The 23,920-nt window shown below is 36.7% G+C and overlaps 2 protein-coding genes across 5 annotated transcripts; one reads left to right on the forward strand and one right to left on the reverse strand.

Moving 5' to 3' along the window:
* Positions 1-362: 362 nt before the first annotated feature.
* Positions 363-8,063, forward strand: LOC119985866. 2 transcript variants are annotated; one of them, XM_038830313.1, is made up of 4 exons: positions 363-686; positions 2,376-3,953; positions 5,850-7,412; positions 7,495-8,063. In XM_038830313.1, the coding sequence occupies exons 3-4, from the start codon at positions 5,870-5,872 to the stop codon at positions 7,725-7,727; spliced, it is 1,776 nt and encodes a 591-aa protein (XP_038686241.1). In that variant the 5' UTR covers positions 363-686; positions 2,376-3,953; positions 5,850-5,869; the 3' UTR covers positions 7,728-8,063. The 2 variants fall into 2 exon arrangements, with proteins under 2 accessions (XP_038686241.1, XP_038686242.1); XM_038830314.1 differs by lacking the exons at positions 363-686; positions 2,376-3,953 and adding an exon at positions 4,925-5,395.
* Positions 8,064-8,460: 397 nt separating this feature from the next.
* Positions 8,461-14,777, reverse strand: LOC119985020. 3 transcript variants are annotated; one of them, XM_038829171.1, is made up of 7 exons: positions 14,536-14,777; positions 14,171-14,239; positions 13,879-14,046; positions 13,316-13,432; positions 12,787-12,996; positions 9,859-9,950; positions 8,461-9,337 (listed from the first exon to the last, which is right to left on the reverse strand). In XM_038829171.1, exons 1-7 carry the CDS (start codon positions 14,618-14,620, stop codon positions 8,690-8,692), a joined length of 1,389 nt encoding a protein of 462 aa, XP_038685099.1. In that variant the 5' UTR covers positions 14,621-14,777; the 3' UTR covers positions 8,461-8,689. The 3 variants fall into 3 exon arrangements, with proteins under 3 accessions (XP_038685099.1, XP_038685098.1, XP_038685100.1); XM_038829170.1 differs by having other exon boundaries at positions 13,266-13,436; positions 14,536-14,774; XM_038829172.1 differs by having other exon boundaries at positions 13,316-13,436; positions 14,536-14,767.
* Positions 14,778-23,920: the final 9,143 nt, after the last annotated feature.

Below are 23,920 nucleotides of genomic sequence, written 5' to 3' on the forward strand. Positions count from 1 at the left end.
ATATAGGCTAACACACGAAAGAGATGTAATAAATTATCATGTCTTTTTGTGGTGTCATGTAGGCTCAGAATGATAGATTGAGTAATATTTACAACCTAATGCTATATTGAAAAATAAAATCTCTGACTAAGGTCATGGATTTTAGTCTCACCTCCTCCAAATATTTATAAGGAGGTGTGTGAGCTTAATCTGCCACTACCTGAACTTGATAGTCTGTTCCTGCGTGGAAGCTGTTGACATCTATACTTTCATAAGCTTAATCTGATGGTGTGTTGTATATTGTATTTGTACTTGTATTAAAAAAACAATGCTACATTGAAAAATAAAATCCGTACGAATTGTACATGAGAAAAAAAAAAAACCCTTTCATGGCTCACCACTTTCCGGCTCCTCCTCTTCGCAGCCGGTGGTAGAAGCGTTGAAGGGCTTAAAAAAGATAGTAGGGCTTAACATTCACTATATAATAGAAGCCCTAAATTTATTATAGAAAACAGTCGACATAAAAGAAAAAAACGGAGATAGTGGGAGGCGTCCTTCCGTCCAATCTCAGCCGCTTCAGTCTTACACGATGAACTCAGAGATTGCAGACGATGACAATGACGATGAAGGCCGCTTGTTTATGGGGATCGTCAAGAATCAGTTCAACAATCCACCAAAAAATGTTTTATTTCTGCATCTTCAGGCAGGTTTGATCAATGACATACTTTGAAGTCTATATTTTGATTTAATTTTCATGTGCAAATTTTAGACTGTGTAGGTATAAGAAGCTAGTCTTTTATTTCTGTTTTTATAATTTGTTGGCCCTCACTATCATTGTTTAAAGCTTACGTGATTCTGAATGATTGATTTGCCTTTGTTAACTTGATTGATTTATTTTTTTGAAGTTTTCAAGCGGTTGAACTCTACAATTAAAGGAAAAAGTGAGACAATTCAGTGAAAGAGCAGCTCGACTATCTAATGGAGTTTTTTGAATATCTTTTATTGATTTTTCTGAACTGATTTCAATAGCAAGTAGAAATAAATGAACCAGAAGGATAAATAGAAAGTCGAATTCGAGAAATGGTTACCCTTCAAAACAAGAAGAAATTACCAGCGATGTTTTCTTTCTATAACCCTAACTAAAATAGGTTCAACCTTTTTTATTCTCTTCTTCCTAAAATAAATGCCGTTGCTTGGCTCTCCACCCGGAGTTTTCATCGTCTTATTAACAACCTTTTAAACTGGTTTAAAGATATGCCCGCCACATGTACGTAATACTCACCGTCGCACAAACTACTGCAGTTGTATAATCCTAAATCCATCGGATCGCGCATGACCAAGCATAAAAAGATTCCCCTGCAAATTGACTAAATACCTTTCCACACAACAGCAACAGAGCCTTAAATGTTTGGCAGCAAATAATTAATCATGTTTTTCTAGTTTAATGACTTTAACATTTCCAAGTTTAGATGTTGCTGAACACCAACATTAAAGACATACTCATTGAATCCCTTTTCTCATTGGAGTATTGATGGCTCATAATTGCCATGTAGTCATCCATGTTTTCTTTTGAACACGTTAGTGATAATTTTGTTCTAGATTTAGAGTGCAATAGGTCATGTAAAGTAAGTAATTTGAATGATTAGAGTACTGCTGTTCATGCAAGTAGATCTTAGCTGTGGTTACATTTTTTTTATAGAAGAAGGAAAAAGAATATATAAGCGCATAAGGAAGATCAATAATTAATAGTTGAGTTGTCTAAATTATGAGGAAAGTTTTTTGTGAGATGTAACAGTATATTGTTAATGAGCGAAGCTACAATTCTTTGGATATATTTGTTGTAGTTGTTTGCTTTAGGAAAACTGTATGTTTGAGTGGATTCAAATTTGTTTTTGGGTGGCTTTGTAAAATTGGATAAAAAATTATAACCTTTTCAAGTTATACTTTTCCTTGCAACATTGTAAATACCGAGTAAGTTTGTTACCTCCGAGGTTTGGATTAGATTTATTATCCTTACTGTGCAAACAATTTACAAAGGAACTCAAATCATATTTAAATTTTAAAAAGTAATTTAAACATACATTCTGTTGTAATAGCATATTAAACTAGACAGTGAGACTGTTTGGTTTGCAAACTATCTTTGTGCTTTCATTCTTTGTTCTCATTTCCTAAAAAATGTTTTCACTCTTACTTTGTTAGTCTGCAGAAAATGTATTTTGACATGGTGAAGACTGAAGACTTGTCTTCATTTGCTTCCTAGAAAACAGAGTATTTTTAACATTTCGACAATATTGGTCAAAACTTGAATTCTTGCAGGAGACCACATAAACAATCATTTTTTGGTGTTTTAAACCTGTAAGTTTGATACTAGCTCATGTTCACTTCTTACGTTGCAGGAAAGCAAGCACTACCCTTGGAACATGGCAGGAACTGAGATCTCGATCAATGCTCGCGAAAATGACGTGGAAAGAGAGTTCAGTGCAACTACTGTGCAAAGGAAGTGAGTAGCTTCAACCGTCTCCAGAGCCATTTAGGAGGAGTGAGAGGAGACGTAAAACCTTGTATGCAAGTTCCTGAAATCATCAGGAATCTCTTTTCAAACAAAGTGAATAAGAGATGGGCTTCACTTGTTCCTGCTTCTGGTAGTGCAGGTAACTGAACTGAAGCGACATCTTGGTTGCAAACTGAAGCCAGTAGATGCATCCGAAGATTTATTTATGAAACTGGAGTCGACTTTGATGTGGTCAATTCTCCTAGCTTTAGGAGAATTATTAGTGCTTCCTTCAAAGAAGGCCAGGTGGATTATGCCATGCTGAATCTCCCAAGAACTGAGAGGTTCAATCCTTGAAGATGAGTTTGAAGATTTGGAGAATCACTTCAACAACATAAAGGATTCTTGGGCATACACAGGATGCAGCATACTTGTCGATGATTGGGTCAGCACCTTGTTAATTTTCTTGTGGATTCTTGGGAGGGCACCGTGTATCATCAATCATCAGATATTTCGTCTTTGGTTGGTATTATTGTTGGCTTGAACTTATTGCTGATTGTGACAGTTGGAGTAGGCTATGTAGTATAAGTCATTACTAATTTGGCGACTTTTCGAGATTCAACCTGGAGTTTAATAAGAAGCACGCATGTGTGTTGGGCAATGAGCTTGTCTTACTGTATTGGCCTCATGTTGGAAAGGGTTTTGATGATTGAGACTGTAAAAGAGATTGTAGAGAAGGCCAAATTTATCACCAAGTACATCCATGGCAATCCAGCTCTTACGATCCTATTTAAGGATTTTTCTGATACAGATAGCCTTGTCGTGCGTTCAAATATCATGTTTTCAATGCCGTTCTTAACATCAGAGAACATTGTGTATCATCAGCATTCAGCAGAGTTTGAGGAGAATTTTTGCATCCTCTGAGTGGACCGAATCAACTCCGGGTTAAAACAAGAAAGCCAAGAGAATGACTAATCTGGTAAGAAATGAGTCCTTTTGGAGAAGAGGAGAATTGGTCATCAAGGCAACAATTCCACTTATCAATGTCATTTATTTGATTGATCAGCCCCAGAAACCCTCTGTTGCTTATATTTACAACATGATTGATTAGGCAAAGACTTTGATCGAAAGGAATTAGAGAAGAGGAGTTGTGTATTTCCAATCAAACATGAAGTATTCAATCAATAGGTATTTCATCTTTGATTGGAAATACTGTTGCCTTGAACTTCTTAATTGACCAAGTGATTGCACAAGTTGGAGTAGGCAAAGTAGTACAAGTCATTGCTAATTCGTTGACTTTTTGAACCGAGAGATTCAACCTGGAGTTCAATAGAAGGCAGATATCTGTATTTTGGGCATCATACTGCATTGTCCTCGTGCTGGAATGGATTTTGATGACAATGAAGGCCACATGTTCGTGGGACTGTCAAAGTAACAGATCAGCAATTCGCCAAAAAATTATTTGTGCATATTTATCGTCCAGGTTTGATCAATGACCATACTTTGATATCTATATTTTAATTTTACTTTTTGTGTACAAATTTAAGACTGTGCAGCGTATAAGAAGCTAGGGGGTTTTTTCCTCCTCAATTATTATTATATTTTCTTTTTTTATTTTTTGGTCCTTAAGAAGATAGTTTCGTGCTTCTGTGATTCTTGATGATTGATATGGTTTTGGTTTTGGTAGTTTGATTGATTTAATTTTTCGAAGTTTTCAAATGGTTGAACTCTAAACAAAGAAGAGATTATGTGATTCATTGATGTCACACAACCAGTAGTTTCAGATCTATGCAAGTGAGAATTATGTTTCTATAAAATAATTTGAATGAGAGGATGTTATAGAACGGGAAAGTTTTTGGTAAGGCAAGAGTATATTGTTCTTGAGTGTAGCTGAAGTTCTTGGGTCTATAAGTTTAGGCACTGTGTAAGTTATGGTTTGCACCAGCTTGGTACCTCAATAAAAATTTTATGTTTAAAATATTAATAATTTCTTTTACTCATCTTTACTTGTAATTGTTGGACAGAACAGAATATACTTGACCATACGTTACATGTAAATTTATTTTATGAACTTTCCATGCATAATTATCCAAAAGCATTGTCACTGTGGTTTTTTTAATAGACAGTTTAACATATGAAGTAAAAAATGCATAAGTGTATATGACTATCATTATTCGAAGTACTTCATACTAGATGATCATAGAAATTATTATTTATAAATTAGACGCTATTGTAGCCTAGTAGCAGTCCGTACAAAGTGCAAGGTTTGGTTCCTCCCTCCTTCAAAATTGAAATTAAGAATATAAAATGAAACAAGGATTATTTATAATACATTTAAGTAAACCAATTTGTAGCTTTATAAATAGTAAACTTTAATCTTTCTAATATGTATTTTGAACCTTTAGAAATGATAAATAGCCGTACTAAACATCTTAATCTTTTTAATGAGTTTTGGCATGTGATTTCTCAATAATGCTAGAATGGTAATAACTTATTGGATAAATTTTTAGTAATCAACAGAAATACCATTGACTTTTACAACAATTATATTTATAACTAATCAAATTATATATATATTTGAAAAATAAGCGTTTAATTGTTTTCCAAAACTGTCGAGCCAACTGGTGGATAACTATGAAAAAATGCCCGAAAGGCATGTTTCATATTTCGATATTTGATTCCGAGTGACGCCAAGAGGAGTAGGTGAGGCCTCAAGTAGGAAAACGAAAAAGGTTATTATAATTTTGAAAAAGTTCCATTAAAACATTATTTTCCTCTATTGGTGTTGAATTAGGTCTCTGATTCAACCAAAAGAAAGGGCGAAGACTGCTTGCAGCTCTGCTAAAATATTTCACGTTCGATTTACTGTTTGTAAAGAGAAGCCACCATTCAATTCTATCAACTCTTTAGCATCATTTCTTTGAGGTACATGTATAATATTGATCATAGGTTCTTATGTTGTTTCTCGATTTCAATTTTGATTTTAGCTATCTTTCTTTGTAATTCCATATCTAGTAATGCATAGCAATGATTGATCTATATTTTGTCTTGGTTAATCAATTATGTTAGAGATTAATAATCTAGACGTATTTCCCCTTAGGTAAATAAAATTTATTGTGCTTATGTACATATGTTGGATGATGGCTGTTGGGATGAGGGGAGCTGTAGTTACTACAAGAATACAGTGTGTAGTACATGTTTTTTATACTTTCAATTGTATTAAACAAATTTTTGAAGTTTTGTGGGATCCACATAAAAGATAATTTATAGTGTTTTGAACCAATAACTGTCCTGTAGTGCTTTTGCCACAACACGGGCCCCCCTTGACCCTGTAAGTTGTATATTGAATAATTCATCACAATTTCTTGTCACTCTGCAGGCAAGGATTACCCTTGGAATATGGCAGGAACTGATAACTCAATTGATGCTCGTGACTATGGCGTCATGGTTGATGAACAAAAGACGAGGGTTCAGTGCAACTACTGTGCAAATGAAGTGAGTTGCTTCAACCGTCTTGAGAGCCATTTAGGAGGAGTGAGAGGAGATGTAAAACCTTGCGCGCAAGTTCCTGAAAACATCAGGAAACACTTTTGGAACAAAGTGAATGAGAGAAGGGCTTCACTTGTTCCTGCTTTTGCTAGCACAAGTAACAGAACTGAAGCGACATCGTGGTCACAAACTGAAGCCAGCAGATGCATTGGAAGATTCATTTATGAAACTGGAGTCGACTTTGATGTTGTCAATTCTCCTAGCTTTAGGAGAATTATCAGTGCTACATTTGAAGAGGGTCTGGTGGAGTATAACATGCCAAATCTTCAAGAACTGAGAGGTTCAATCCTTGAGGATGAGTTTGAAGATATGAAGAGTCACTTCAACAACATAAAGGATTCTTGGGCAGACACAGGATGCAGCATACTTGTTGATGATTGGGTCAATGACAAGGGTCAACACCTTGTTAATTTTCTGGTGGATTCTTGGGAGGGCACTGTGTATCATCAATCATCAGATATTTCGTCCTTGGTTGGTAATACTGTTGCCCTGAACTTATTGCTGGATCAAATTATCGTGGCAGTTGGAGTAGGCAATGTAGTACAAGTCATTGCTAATTCGGGGACTTTTCGGACCGAGAGATTCAACCTGGAGTTTAATAGGAAGGAGACTTCCGTGTCTTGTGCAATGAGCTTGTCTTACTGTATTGGCCTCATGTTGGGAAGGATTTTGATGATTAAGACTGTAAAGAAGATTATAGAGGATGCCAAATTTATCACCAAGTACATCCATGGCAATCCAACAGTTATGATCCGATTTAAGGATTTTTCTGATATAGATAGCCTTGTCGTGCATTCTAATATCATGTTTGCAATGCCGTTCTTAACATTGGAGAACATTTTGTGCCATGAGCAGAGCTTGAAGGGATTTTTTGCGTCCTCTGAATGGACTAAATCAACTTGGGGTTCAAGCAAAAAAGGCAAAAGAATGACTGATCTGGTAAAAGATAAGTCCTTTTGGAGAGAAGGAGAACTAATCATCAAGGCAACAATTCCACTTATCAATGTCATTTATTCGATTGATCGGCCCCAGAAACCATCTGTTGCTTATATTTACAACACGATTGATGAAGTAAAGGCTTTGATTGAGAAGGAATTAGAGGAGAGGGAATCATTATACGAAGAAATATCGGATGTGATCGATGATATATGGAATGATTATCTTCATGTCCCACTACATGCTGCAGGATATTACCTAAACCCATGTTACTTTTACGCTGAAGATTTCTTTCTTGATGCAGAGGTGGATAATGGACTAAAGGATAGTATCTTGCAGCTGGTACACGATAAAACGACTCAAGAGTTGATATTTAAACAGCTTGAGGATTATAGACAAGCCAAAGGTGGTTTTAGGAAAGGCCGTGCTGTTCACATAAGGGACACTCTCCCCCCAGGTTAGTTAAAATTTCTGCTATGTCAATTCATATCTTGAAAACATTCCATGAATTGTTTTGCATAAATTTTTTTGGTTGACAGTGTTATGGTGGTCACAATATGGAAGAGATTGCCCTGAACTGCAGAGAGTGGCAATCAGAATCTTAGGCCAAACTTGCGATATTGGTTCAAGATACAATACCAACAGAAGTCTAGCTGACAAGTTGCTCTCAATAGGGAACAATCCTACTGAAGAAGAACATTTGAAGAAGCTAGCCTATGTTCACTATAATCTGCAGTTGAGGAATGCTCGATCTTTGCACAAATCGGTCTAGATGGGCTGGAGGGAGCATCCAGAAGGATGATTCGATCGTTGATGATGCACCGGATCATAAGGAACAATCTGTAACAAAGAAAAGGCACAGGTTGTCCCTCAAGAAATAGATAATGTGTGATCTCTGTTACTAAATTGTAAATGTACTCGGTCAATGTTGGTATAGATTGTTATTTTAGTTGTGATCATAATTAATAACTTCCTTTCTTAAAGCCCTAATGAGATGCTTTTCGACATTGCATTTGTCCTTTTGGTGCTCCTAGAAGTTGAAGTATGGATTATGCTTCTTGAAGTTGTTAAGGTCAACTATTTATTATAGAGTTTTTGGGTATACCTTTATTACTTTTTCCTTCTTTTGTTCTTTTGGTTTCAAGGAAGGAGTCAAGGACAATACTGTGGTTAAAAGCTCATCTATGTTCCTCAAGTAACTATTTCTTGTTTTTGCTTTTGTAACAAAGAAAACAAAGAAAAGGCACAGGTTGTCCCTCGTTGAGGCAATAGCAAGCGCCCCTTGTGCTTATTTCTATAGCTACTTTCCTTCAAAAATTGGTATTTGAACTCACCAAAACTACAGCTAACATATTGCACAATCACAACATAATCACAGTAAGTTTATTTGACAAGTATAACCGTAAAGATGCATCCCATTGAGAGGAGACATGAGGTATACTCTCGACGGTCTGCCACGACCCCAACAGCCAGTAATGCTGCCCTGGCATGTGTAGCACCCAACAGACCAAAAAATGTCCTGAATTAACTCATAAGTAGAGATGTCTAGCATACATATGATTGCTTGGAGATATGAATCTATTCATCAATGAAGATCTCTAATATTCATATATCCTTCTTTGAAGTTATACAAAGACCAGCTTAAAAGAAAACATACCAGCACAAAATGAACACAGAGCTAAATGTAGAGCTACAGAGCTAGGGTTGGTTGTTTTTAAAGATCAGAGATTTTCTTCAAAAGTGGTAGGAATTATCAGGCGTATACTTGCTCCTGATGTTATAATTGAACTTTGGGTTTTCATAATTAACTGGATTCATGTCAACAGGTTTCCTCTCTGGCGCAACTGCACTGACACCTGCCTCTCCACTTTTGTCTCGCTGACGATGTCTTGTTCTTTCTTTCTGGGTCTTAGACCTTGTAAACGAAGGAACTTCACCTGATCCGAAATATTCAGCATATTCTTGTCGTTTGGATGACCGGTGCTTGCTTGACAAGGAAGGATCCTTGAAGCTAGCAGATTTTATTTTTTTGGCCTTTGCTTCTGAATATTTATCAGTAGCATTCGGCGCATTGACCTGCTGGGTTTCAGAAAGAGAAGGAAGAGTACTCTGTCGGTGAACCAATGGCGTCTCAGCTTCATCTTCAGGCAACTTTAAGCGATCTTTCAGTGGTGTAAGGCCTTTCATGGCTCCACCTGATTTGAAACGAGAAGGGACGAAATAAAGAAAAATACCACCTAAGGCTTCCACTGCAAGTTTTGACAGATCGATGATCAGCTGTCCAAATGATGGCCACCCAGGGGACTCCTTCATGCTATCCATTACAAGAGCGGGTTTCTCCTTGCTTGTTTGGTCCTCATATTCACTTTCTGAATGTTGTTGCTGCATTTATATGCATTAAATTAAACCGAGAATAAAAGTGCATGAAAAAGGATAAGTAGCTGCAGCATGTAGACTCCATAGGCACAACCAAAATTAGATGCTTTCACAAAGTCAGAAACAAAGCATTTAAGTACTAAAACCACCACAGAAAGTGGGCGAAGCAGAAATACTGTTGATTTTTATATAAACTGTTCAGTTTAAAGAATGAGTAGGCCAAGATAACAAACAAACAAAAAAAAAAAAGAGAAGCAATGATACACTGAAACCATATACAAAAAGATGCCAGCAAACCTTCATTGGCCATGTTGCAAATATAGTTAAAAGGAGGCTTTTCGACATTTTCGCTTTCTTCTTCATTCTTCTTTTTGAGAATGCAAATCGACAAAATATTTTTTTCGGGACACTCACACAATAGGCTGTTAAAATAACTTTGAGGGACTATTAATGTGAAACAGTTGTAAGCATTCTAAGTTCACCGTTGAGCAGAAAAATTGTGGATGGCATTCTAAAATTTTACTTACAGCAGTTCTTGCCAGGAAAGACGGTTGAAATCCTTGCTGCAGGATGCACACAGCATATCCAACCAAGACAGCGCTAACAACCATAAACACATCTGCCAAAAACCCAAGAAATATGTTTCAGTAGGGGGCAACCTGAAAAATAAGTGACGATGAAAAAAAATACTGCTTGCATTTGATTTTTGGCAATGACAGACACATAAGCACCAAACATAAGGATCATTGTGTGTGGATGGAAAATTGATAGCCTCTCAAAAGCAGGTAGGCTCACCCTAATCAAAATTCAAAAGTGCTCTCCAACATCACTCTGTCTACCATGTCCCTCAATCATATCCCTATTGCTTATGCTGCTAGAACGGAAGCAAAACAATACAGGCTCCTCAGGTGTGTGGAACATAACCAAGCATCATAGAGATTTGGATGGTGTGGCCTCAGGATTTCTTCTCCAGTTATTTTCAACAAAGCATGCTCAGGAAATGGCTTTGGAAGTTTCAAAAAAACAAGGAGCATCTCCGGAGAAGTCATTATCGCTAAGTATGAAATGCACAGAAATGGTTGGATGTCAAAGTAAATAAGAGAAGCAAATGGAACTGGGGACTGGAGTTAATATTTTTATTAAATGGAGTTATATTAGAAAAGGGTGGGAAGAATGGTTTAACTATACTTGCTTAAAGGTTTGGAGGGGTAACAACATCTGCTTTTGGAGAACAAGTGGAAAGGTCAATCGCCTGTGAAAGGGAATCTCTGAAATTTACAACCTGGCTTCACAAAAATATACTTTCATAAGTGATTCTTTAGACACTTCCCCTGCTGGCCTATCATGTGACGTCGATTTCATTACATATGAACAGGATTTGGAACTTGGAAGTGGATCCTTTTGTGAGGTTCTGGCATGCTATTTATAACACAAACATCAATCCTTCTATAGGAGACAATCTCTACCAGAAACACACCAAAAATAATGTTTTCATAGTAAATCCTTATTACAAGGAACTAAGTAAGACCAATTTTCATGGGGATGCGGTTTAGGGAAAGATTTTGAAGGCAGATAACTCAAAAAGAATGTGAGTGTCTATGACTAGCAGATGCTTTCTCTGTCCAGAAAAAAAAAATGAGAAAATAAATAGTTTTCTCCTTCACAGTCCTTGGAATGAGAAAATATAGGTGTCGGGTCTGAATTTAATTGGAATTCACTGGGATACTACTTGTTTTGTTGACAAAGAGCCCATTGCTTGGAGTAACTTGGCCTTGGATAGAACTAAGAAGAAGATTACTCGATTCATTCCTATCATCCTATGCCTATCTTCTGGCTGACTTCACATGAAAAGAAACCAGAGACTTCAATTCCACAGAACCACCAATAGGTGCTTTAATAAAATCTCTATTCAACCAAACAATGTCAAGCAACCTTCCTTCAACATAACCTCAATAGGCCTGCTCTACTTGCTACTGACTAATCTTAATCCTTAATCTGTCTTAGCTATATTTATGCACAACGTTAAAAAAAGTCTTGAAGATAGTATCAATTAGAAATACTTTTCTTTTTACCGTTAGATGCAAGAAAGCTGCAAAAACCATACAGGTATTTCCTAGCATCAATTTTGATCCTCATTCATCAACTTCTATGATTCAATATTCATCTTCCCTCTTTTAGATTTTAAGTGTATCCATTTATGATGCCCCTCATATGACATATAACGAAGCCTTGTTTATATTTTTGGGGCATTTCACATCATTTATATATATTCTAACATATATTATAAGCACAACAATAATTGCATAAGACTAATAGGAACTACAACAGGTTAAACATTAATATTCAATAACACTGTTTCAACATTTTCGAGCACACAACGTAGATGAAATCCTAAAAGATGATAGACACCTTACTTCTTCTTCGTCAATTACTACTAACAACAGGAGATACTAGGCATATTATTATGCCAAGTAAACTGGATAGGCTGCCCCTAAAAGGTATAAATGAATGCATTAAGTGGAATTATATTGGAAATACTTTATAGTGTTTCTGAAAATGGTGCGAACATTTAGGGAGGAGAGGGTGGGGAAGCAAAACCAAGTTCTGTTAATGAATTTTTATGTTAATTCAATTTTCCATGCAACCATTAAAAAGGTTTAGTGTAAAGAAGAAGGAACTATGTAACCAGTAAATCCAGAAATTATATTAGAGTATTGCAGAGGGTTATGGCAGTTTTACCTTGACATCTAATCAACAGAATGCTAGGAAAAAAGGGTAAATTTTTGTTAAAGTGCTTGCTTGGGCATCCAAATCTCAGAAAAGCTTCATCGTTTTTCACTGATCACTAAATGGTTAAAACCCTAATCGTTTTAAGAACACAAAGCGGTCATGTAATTAAAACTTAAAAGGCTTCAATTTGACAGCCATCAACGACATAGCACCATTTTCTTCAATATCCCCACTCCTCACCATATGACTCCATGATTGGCAAGTAAACTACAGTAAGACAAAAAAGCTCATGCACCAAAAATCCAAACCATTGACCATGATTTGTTCTTAATTTTGGAAAGCCTAAAGTGGCTTCAAATCCCCTTTATATGTTTGGATCTATTTGGCAAGCAGCATATTTTGTTTGTGATCCTCTTTGACATTAAATACCCATCAATTTCAACAGTTATAAATACAGTAAATATTCTTCGAAAGAGAAACTTTAACTTATTCCATCCAATACCATAAGCATCTCCTCATATGGTAGAATGCACATGCATATACATAATAACTTAGAAGGCACCCACATAGACATGGATAACATTCAATGTAGCAGAAACTGCTAGTACACCCACAAATAAAAGATAAGAGGCCCCCTGTATTCAAACACATCACACTTGCTACAAGGACAAACTAAAGCAAAATTCACAAACAAATATGTAAATTAGATTATATAAGAACCAAACCTGAGGCTGAAACAGAACTAGATTGGTAATCGCACTCCTCTAGGTTAAGAGAGATTTGTCGAAGAGCAGCATTTCCTCTATCAATAACCAACAATGAACAGGTGGGCCGAACATATACCACATCGAAATCATTTGAGAATTTTGCATCCTCGCTGGGCCCATCTCTATAGCCAGCAATGTTTGACTTCCCTCCAGCAATGGTTGTCACACCTAAACACATTATTAAGTTAGCAAGTTTTACTTTACATAGAATGTACAGTTGCTTCCTTCATAACAAATTTCAATAAGGTTGTCAATACAAAGGAGGTTCCAGAACTTCTAATTTAAAGAGTTTAGTACTTGAAAGTATTCAAAACCTTAAACAAATCTGTCTTATATCATAATGCTGATTCCGTAGGTACAAAAGCTAATAAAAGTATATCTATTTTAGGTCCACTGTAGGTTTATAAAACCACAATTCTAAGATGAGCAGCAGATACCAGCATCTCCAATTTTCCTGATGGCTTGGTTTAAGGTATCAGCAACATACACATTCCCCTTGTCATCCATAGTAATCCCTTTGGGACGATTGAAACGAGAGTCATTTGGTTTTCCATCAACATGCCCTGTGTAACCCTGAAATGACCCAGCAACAAGTCTTGCCCTACTATCTGCAAAAACCCAAAAATGATCACTTAAGATCTAAATTATTTGTCTAAAAATTCATGAAGTGAATGATACACATTCCACATGTGAAAGAATGGAATAGAAAGGTTATGTTGGCAAACATAACTTCGTTGCATAATTTATTTATTTTTTCTGAAAGCAACAGTCGCCGAAATAATGGACACATACAAATTAAGAACTCCCAAATTTCAAGTGTAAAAGCAATTACATACATCTGGTTGCTAAGAACACCAAGAAAAGTAAGAGATCACAATAGCTTCAATTCGACTTTGGCTAATGAAATCATTAATCTATCTGGATGTTTAAGAAAAACTATTGACCCAAGACTTTGATATCCTTTCATTTCTAAAAACTCATTGGAAACACAAAATGGAGAAGTTTAAGTGCAAGAAAAGATTGCAGGGAAAAGAGAATGATCAACCGTACATTGGGACAATGGGGGAGTGATTTTAACAACATTGCTGTTAATAGCATCAACAGCGAACAATTCACCATCCTCAGAGACCCGAATCTTGTAAGGAACCACTCCGATCTCATTTCCTTCCACAACAGTCTCCACTAGATACCCATTCTCAAATTGAAGGACATTCCCATCTGTAAAAGAACAAAATACACACAATCGATCACCAAAAGTAAAATAAATAAAAAAATCAGGATGGAAAATTACAGAAATCATAATAAATTGCCAAAACAAACTAAAACCAGAAATTCAACAAACCTTGTTGGGGTGTTTTGGTAGCTGACCTGGTCCATTTCAGCAGAGAAGACAAGTGTTTGACCCAAGGTCCTGCATACCCAAAATCTTATTTAGAGCAAAACAAGTGAAACACTGAAACCATTTGAAAACCAAATGAGCGTAAATGGAGGAATGTACAGAATAAAATTAGTGCTTACACAGTTGTATTAAAACAATAAGATCACAAATTCAAATAAATTAAGTGACCCAGAGAAAAGTAATGAATATATCAAGGAAAATAAATCCAAGTAAGAAAGTAGAAGAATTTGAAGAAAACAAAGAACAACACAATAACCAGCCAGATCAAAAGAATCTAAAACTACTGGAGAAGAAAATCTAACTGTTACCTGCAGGAGCTCCATGAGCTTGAAATTGAAGTGTGCAAGCAAACAAAATAGCAACAACAGAAACATAGAGAACAAAAACTCTCATGGCTCTCCAAACCCAGCAGAAATTAGAGCGAGAAAGAAACGGCAGTAGTTTCTGAGCTAGATTTTCTCATGAAACGAAGCGCACACCGCTTTGGTAGCATATGCAATGTGGGTAATGGAATGGGCTGGTTCAGCTCGAGACCCACGGTGGAGTGCAGGATAGCTTTTGCATTTACTTTCCTTCTCTTTTCTACTTTTCTTTGATTTTTGGGGAAAATAAATTATTTTTTCTCCAAAAAGATAGAAAGTAGATTTTCAACTTAAAAATATCAGTATAGTTTTTTTTTAACCTTTTTTTTTTCAAATAAGACCACATGTCCATGGAAAAATCAAACTATATATACTAAAAAACATCTTCATCTCTAAAAATTCTTTCTTCTGTTTAAAAAAGTTACAAATTATTATTTATGGATAAAAAAATTAAATAATTACCCTCAATCGACAGGATGAACGTCACGCCCCCAACCCGAAGGTCAAAGACGTGACAACACTATGTACTTATGGGTAATCCTACAAACAAGCAAGGCTGATAAGTATCCTTTAACTCAAATTTTAATAATACAATTAACGCAATACTTTATCATATCAAAATTTAATCGAACTTTATTAAATAAATTTAAACATCCCAAGCTTTCAATATTTGGACATTTATTCAAATTCACCTAGTTCAAATCTTCATACAAAAAGTAAATAAAAAAAACTAAGTTCTCGAGAAAATAAAAAATAATATAGGGCTTGTTTGGGAATGCTGTGAGGTGCTGTGAGGTGTGGTGTGGTGTTGTGAGTTATAAAACTGTGGTGCTGTGAGGTGAGTTGAAACGTAAAAAGCTGTTTGGCGCATAATTTTTAAAACTGTGGTGCGGTGCGGTGCGTTTGACGTATCAAAATTACATTTATATTAGATGACTAATAATATTAATATAAAATCACTCAAGGTTTACCTTGTACATTAATCTAAAATACAATAATTGACCTAATTTGATTACGTAGGACAAGTCAACATATATTGTAAGTGTTTGGGAGTGTGGTGAGGTGCTGTGAGGTAAAAAGCTGTGGTGCTGCGAGGTGAGTTAGAACGCAAAAGCTGTTTGGCGTGTCACAAAAAACTGTGGTGCTGTGAGGTGTGTTGCAACTGAACACAGTTACAACACACTGCCAAACACATACATAACTTCGATCTCCCTTCCCATGCATCCCATGCTCAAGTATTTGAGCCTCTTCATCTGAAAACATTTGAAAAGTAAAATTGTCCTAAGCCCACTGCCCCACTCCACTTCGAAGACTCTAAAAGATTTGAACTTCGAAGTTGCGTCAATACCATCCTCCGAACAATTCTCTTGAACGACTCCAAGAACCGAGCAATAATTAGAGAAGACCAAATTAACAATTTGAAGAACGATTCGAAGTTGCATCATTTCTTTATGGGTATGATCCAATCACTTTTCAACCCCACTGATGTAGGGTTTATGACCCGCTAAAAGTATAGCGATTCCAAACCCAAATTATACTCGCAAGTGCACGAATCAATTGTAGTATAGAAGTGGCAAATACGAGTGTCGTACCCACAGGGACTGAATATAAAATATCTGCAATTCCAACTCTTTGTAATTATCAATGGAAACAAAATAAATAAGGATTAACACAAATAAACAAAACTAGGGATCCAATTTCACCAACTCTATTGTATTTAAATTATTTAGCCGACAATTATCATTTCATTCATGCATGTCAAAAATCAAGTCCCCTAATTTATGTAATAGTCATGGGCATCTGACTTACCACGCCTATTCTTAATTGCAACCAACCATGAGCATTTGGATTGGCTAAGACAATCAAGAATGCATTAGGATTTATGGTAACTTATGTAGTGATCACAAAGATCCTAGCATATGGCATTTATGTCTAGGTAACTTCGGTATTAATTGCAAGAAGCTTGTCTCAAATTGGACATGGGCATTTGCCTCAATTTGCATCATGGTAATCAAACCTAGATGGTAGCTAAGCATCAAGATTTGATTATCAATAAAGAATAGCTAATTAACACTTGACATAACATAAATAAACTAATAATTAATCAAACCAAATTTATTTAGACACAATAGAGTGGATCCATCATCACCCTAGTAAGAGGATTAGTTCCTCATACTAGGTTTACAAAACCAACAATTAATCTCACAAAATTCTAGAAAGAATATATGAGAGAATTGTTGTAAAAGAGAAAATAAAAACTCAAGAACTCACTCTCTAATTCTTCTTCTCCTCTTGTCTCCTTCTCTCCTCCTTCAATGTTGTTCTCTTTTCTTCCCCTAGCTCTCTATTTATAGGAATTTAGGAGCTATCCATCCATTGAATGACCAACCATGACAAAATAAGTGGAGTCACCATCATTGCATTTAAGTGGAATCTCCATCATTGCATTTAAGTGGAGTCTCCATCATTGCATTTAAGTGGAGTCTCCATCATTGCATTTAAGTGGAGTCTCCATCATTGAATGTCCAATTTGTACTATAATGATGGTGATGCATGGAATGATGTCAAATGATTTTGACAAATCATGTGGTGGCTTTCAAATGATAATCAAGAATTTGATCAAGATGGTAGTGGACAAAAGCATATGGGCTCTTCATGAAATGAGCTAGCAAATGTTGAACATTGATTGGTATGAATTGGGCCTGAAAATATAAAAATAAATACAAAGTGAGTGAAAATGATATTTGCATTTTAGTGGTGTAATAATCACTTTAAGCCCTAATTATGTGACAAATGCCTTAATAATTCATTATTAAAAGTGTATATTTTTGGCTCTTATCACAACCCCCAACCAGCTTATTGCTAGCCCCTAGCAATTTAAGCGTTCGGAAAATTCATATCACATATATGAAGAATCTAATTATCGCTTTAGTATGAATATATTTAAGAATCCACCAACCACTATCACTTAAACAAATAATTCTGACTAAATCTCATATCACCCATTCTATCTTAGCGTGATGTGTAGTGCGTAGCGAATTAAACGTAAATATGTGGCTTTAATATAATATTAACACAAACACTGCAATATCACAAGAATCATCAGACTCAATGAATAATTAATATCAAGGGATTTTATTTATTGATTTTTTTTTTTATTTTTATATATAATATTTTTATGTGACTTGTGCAATGCTCAGTCTCATTAAGCTTTCTAAATGACCCTTGTAACAAGCGTTCAACCAATGACTCCCAATCCAGTTGGCTCAGGGCATTAGGTGTAAAGACACCCCAACGGGTTTAATAACTCGAGTCAAAAAGGCTTCAAAACTTCGCTTATCACATGGGTTGATGTCTTGATTTTTCTACCTTTTTACGCGAACACTCACTGCTTACTGAGGCAAGAGGCCCGGTTACTCAGCAGAAAAACTTATAAACACTCCCATTTATTTATAATTGTTTTTTTCCTTTTTTTTTTTCTTTTTTTTCTTTTTTTTTTAAATATGAATATATACATGTATCCCAAGATATTAATATTCAAAGAATTCCAAATCAACTCAAGAAAATCACAATGTTCATAATTAATCTTAAATATCATACCCCACAAATATGTAATTCTGTGCAATTGATCCAATTATTAAATAAAATAGGTGAGACAAAACTAAAGTCAGAAAAATCGACAAGTGATTATGGGTTTTCAACTCAAATTGTTATCCACACTTCAGAAATAATCAGACCAATTCAGAAATATGACTTCCAAATCAAAAATTTTTATTTTATTATTTTTTTTAGCAATCATTAAATAGAATAGATATTTAACAAACAAACGGTTCTAAGACTCAATATTCCCAAAGCACCGCAAACAAACGGAATTTGTCTCAACACCAGGATCCTTGAGACTGGATGCTAGGTTACTATCAACCTAACTAAAGAGATGTACCCCGTAGCAAGGGCAAAAGGCTAACAAGGCCTTACAATAGGTTGTCATTCTCTAAGAGTTTCTGGTCGGCTCAATGGAACCCAAACCAAGGTCAACAGTCCTTTGTATCTCCACTTTGGGGCTTTACAATTATGGACATTTCGTCCAGTCCATGCTTAGGACTCCCAAATACCTTATCGGTGGTTGTTTCCTGGACAAACTACTAATTACTTAGCTGGTTGAGTTGGCATCCCTCCAAGAGATCAACTACAAGTGTTTCAAGCTTGCACCTAAGGTAGCACAGCACTTGCCTCCTCTAGCTACAAATTTTTTTTTTTTTCATTTTTTTTATCAAACCAGTTCCTCCCCCACTTAAAATCTTGCATTGTCCTCAATGGGAAAAGAAGAAAAATATATATATATATATATATATATATATAAAATATGAAAAATATATATGGAAAGCTATGGTTCAGAGAAATACAACCTGACAAAAAATATTTCTGGCCGTTGCATTGCCATGTTTTTACTTTCGTATCATATCCATGAGTGCAGCCAACATGTGCTCCAGCCTGTGTTGTCCATCCTCTAATGTTTATAGCCCCATCTCTAGCCGGGCTATTGCTGCTCATTTCCACGCTAGAGGAAGACTTTTTTTTTTTTTTTAGATAATATTACATAAAAATAAATAGATGAAAAAGAAGTATGGGTTGCCTCCCATAAGCGCTGTATTTATTGTCTGGGCAAGACAGAGTGTTCCCAACACTCAATTACCTGTATCTTGGAGAGTAATGCTGGAGACAGTTCTGTCAAGATTAGCTTCCAAATAAGGTTTGAGGCGCTGGCCATTAACCTTGAACTCGTTTCCCGTCTCCAAATTTTTAATGTCAACAGCTCCATGGGAATATACTCGAACAACTTGAAATGGACCATACCATCTTGAACGTAACTTCCCTGGAAAAAGTTTGAGACGAGAGTTAAACAAAAGTACCTTTTGACCAGGAGAAAATTCTTTCATTGCAATGTGTTGATCATGGTATCTTTTTGTCTTTTCCTTGTAAATCCTCGCATTTTCGTATGCCTCGTCACGTAGCTCATCAAGTTCATTGAGCTGCAGTTTCCTCTTCTCACCAGCTGCATCATAATCAAAATTCAACCTTTTTATTGCCCAGAATGCTTTATGCTCGAGCTCCACGGGAAGATGACAAGCCTTGCCAAAAATCAAACGATATGGAGACATGCCAATTGGAGTTTTATATGCAGTGCGATATGCCCAAAGAGCATCATTCAATTTTATACTCCAGTCAGTTCTTTTGATATTCACAGTCTTCTCCAAAATGCGTTTAATTTCTCGGTTAGAAATCTCAGCTTGTCCACTAGTTTGAGGATGATAAGCAGTGGCAATCTTATGTGTGATATTGTACCTGGCAAGTAGTGTAGACACACTCTTGTTCAGAAAATGCTTCCCTTCATCACTGATTATAGCACGTGGAGTGCCATATCTTGGAAATATTACACCCTGAAGTAACCGAATTACCACCTCACTTCTATTGGTTGGGCTTGCAATAGCTTCAACCCATTTGGACACGTAGTCTACTGCCACCAGTATATATTCATTCCCATGAGACTTGGGAAATGGTCCCATGAAATCTATTCCCCAAACATCAAAGATTTCAACCACCAAAATATTGTTGAGTGGCATTTCATTCCTGCGAGAAATGTTGCCAAGTTTCTGACAATTTTCACAGGTAGAGCAGAAAATGTGGGCATCCTTGTGAAGAGTTGGCCAATAGAACCCTGATTGTAAAATCTTTGCAGAAGTTCTCTGAGTACCAAAATGACCACCACAAGCGAATGTATGGCAGAATTGTAAAATACTCTGTTGTTCTTCCTGTGGCACACATCTTCGAATGATTTGATCAGCACAATGTTTGTATAAGTAAGGCTCATCCCAGAAATAATGCTTGGCTGTGGAGAAAAATTTCTTCCGTTGTTGGTGAGTCCAATTTTTGGGAATAACACCTTTTGCAAGGTAATTGGCAATATCAGCATACCAAGGCATCTCAATTTGTACAGAGAAAAGCTGTTCATCAGGAAACGTTTCATTCAATGGAAGCTCCGTCTTCTCACCATCGTTTGCTTGAACAATACGAGAAAGATGATCTGCTACAACATTTTCTGCTCCTTTTTTATCTCTTATCTCTAAATCAAATTCTTGGAGTAATAACACCCAGCGAATCAATCTCGGTTTTGAATCTTTCTTAGACAACAAATATTTGAGAGCCGCATGATCACTATAGACAATCACCTTTGATCCAATCAGGTATGATCGAAATTTCTCCAATGCAAAAACTACAGCCAACAGTTCTTTTTCCGTTGTTGAGTAATTAAGTTGGGCGTCATTGAGAGTACGACTTGCATAGTAAATGACATGTGGTAGCTTGTCAACTCTTTGCCCTAACACGGCTCCAATTGCATAGTCACTGGCATCACACATGAGCTCAAATGGTAAACTCCAATCTGGTGCTATCATGATAGGTGCAGATGTAAGTAATTGCTTCAATTTGCTGAATGCTTGCAAACACTCATCATTAAAATGAAAAGTGGCATCCTTGGAAAGCAAATTGCACAATGGCCTGGAAATCTTCGAAAAATCTTTGATGAACCGGCGATAGAACCCCGCATGTCCGAGAAAAGATCGCACACCTTTTACAGAAATGGGAGGTGGCAATCTAGAAATAACTTCAATTTTTGCTTTGTCAACGGCAATCCCCTTCTCGGAAATAAGATGACCAAGAACAATGCCTTCTTGAACCATAAAATGACATTTCTCCCAATTAAGCACCAGATTAGTCTTCTGGCATCTCTCCAGAACCAAGGCAAGATTGCACAGGCAGGTATCAAAAGATGATCCGAACACAGAGAAATCATCCATAAAGACTTCAATGATGTGGCCCACCATGTCAGAGAATATACTTGTCATGCACCGTTGAAAAGTAGCTGGTGCATTGCAAAGCCCAAATGGCATTCTTCTATATGCAAATGTCCCAAAAGTACATGTGAAAGTTGTTTTCTCTTGATCCTCTGGTGCGATCACAATTTGATTATAGCCAGAGTAGCCATCAAGAAAACAATAATGGGAATGGCCCGCCAGTCTTTCTAGCACCTGATCAAGAAATGGTAAAGGAAAGTGATCCTTTCTTGTGGCAGAATTCAGCTTTCGATAATCAATACAAACACGCCACCCTGTCTGCTTTCTTGTTGGAATGAGCTCATTGTTCTCATTAGTAATTACCGTGATTCCAGATTTCTTGGGAACCACTTGAACAGGACTGACCCATTGGCTATCAGAAATAGGATAGATGACTCCTACATCCAACAACTTCAATATTTCAGATCGAACTACCTCCTTCATTGATGGATTGAGGCGTCTTTGTGCTTCACGCGAGGATTTTGAATCTTCTTCCAGTAAAATTCGGTGCATACACATAGTGGGACTTATGCCTTTGATGTCAGCAATGGACCATCCAATGACACTTTTGTATTGTCGTAGCACCCTCAAGAGACTTTCTTCCTCTGAATCAGTAAGGTTAGCAGCGACAATGACAGGTAATGCCTCTTTAGCACCAAGATAAGCATATTTCAAATGATCTGGAAGTTGCTTCAACTCTAGCTTTGGTGGAGATTCAATAGAACGAACCACTTTCGGAAGTAAAGGACCGAGAGCTTCAAATGTACGAATCCACCTATGATTCACTGGTTGTTGTGCCTGCAAATATGCACAAAATTCTGCAACTTCACCATCGTCTTCAAATTGCAGTTCAGGAAACGCAAGACAAGTTGCCAAATGGTCAATAGATTGATGCTCCAAAAATGAATCATAAATTGAGCCATCAAAAGCTTCAATGCTAAAACACTCCCCTGTATCAGAAGGGTGTCTAGTAGCTTCAAATAGATTAAATTCCACCGTTTGTCCTTGTACAGTCATGGACAAACAACCCTTTTGTACATCCACAATAGTTCCTGCAGTGGCCAAGAAAGGCCTCCCCAGAATAATTGGTATGTTTCTGTCTTCCTCCATATCAAGGATAATAAAATCTGCTGGAAGCAGAAATGTATCAACTTTGACAAGAACATCTTCTATGATACCGCGTGGAAATTTTATTGATCGATCTGCCAATTGCAAAGTAATTGAAGTTGGTTGTAATTCCTTTTCGAGACCGAGTTGCACAAAAACTGAATATGGCATCAGATTGATGCTAGCACCCAAGTCTAGAAAAGCTTTCTCGAAAGAGACTTGCCCAACAGTACAAGGGATAGTGAAACTCCCTGGATCCTTTAGCTTTGGTGGTAGCTTCTTGTTTAGAACGGCACTGCATTGTTCAGACAACATAATCTTCTCATATGGTGCCAGTTTCTTCTTTCTGGTGCAGACATCTTTGAGAAATTTTGCATAGGGAGGAATTTGTTGAATAGCGTCAAGAAGCGGAATGTTGATCTCAACTTTTCTGAATATATCCATCATTCGCCGCATCTGGTCAGTCTTCTTCTCATTCACCAACCGGCTAGGGAAAGGCACATGAGACTCATTCATCTGATGCTTTGATAAGTCAGTTGGCTTGGGCTGAATTTCATCATTAGGCTTTTTGGCCTTTTCACCATCATTCTCTAAAAATCCCACAGTTGTTCCGCGTCTGGTGGTAATAGCATTGATTTGTTCCTTGCCTTTTGGATTTACTTCTGGTTGACTCGGCAATCTGCCCAGCTCCCTTTCACTTAGTCGCTCAGCAATTTGACCAACTTGAACTTCAAGTTTCTGAATAGATCCATGTATGTTGCTGAATTGTTGGTCGTACCTGTTGTTTTGCTCCGTCGTTTTCTGAATAAAATTGTTGGTGTTGAGAGCTAGAAGAGCCATTTGCTCCTCCAAAGAAAGCTTCTTTGGTTCAATAGGGACTTGTTGTGTCATCTTCTGATTGTATTGCTTATGCTGGCCTTGTCCTCCCCAACTGAAATTTGGGTGATTTCTCCATCCTGGATTGTATGTATTTGAAAATGGATTGTTGTTGGGATGGAAGCCACCTTGTCCCACATAATTGGTATGTTCTTGTTCAGAGTTCGAAGACATAGGACATGTTTCCGTGGTGTGGTTAGATTGAGAACAAATAGCACACATCTCAACTTGGGTTGCTTGTTGGGAAGATGAAATTGCTTTCATTAACATGTCAATCTTCTTCTCCATGGCTTGCAACTGAGGTTGGTTTTCTACTCTGGTGTGGACTTCATATACACCTTTTGGAAGTTTTACCCCTTGCTTTACTCTAGATGAAAATTGTTGAGAATTTTCACTTAAAGTTTCAAATAAGTCAAAAGCCTCTTCGCTGCTTTTCTCCATTAATATGCCTCCACAAG

Source organism: Tripterygium wilfordii, chromosome 19, assembly GCF_013401445.1.
Source record: "Tripterygium wilfordii isolate XIE 37 chromosome 19, ASM1340144v1, whole genome shotgun sequence".
Taxonomy (NCBI): Eukaryota; Viridiplantae; Streptophyta; class Magnoliopsida; order Celastrales; family Celastraceae; genus Tripterygium; species Tripterygium wilfordii.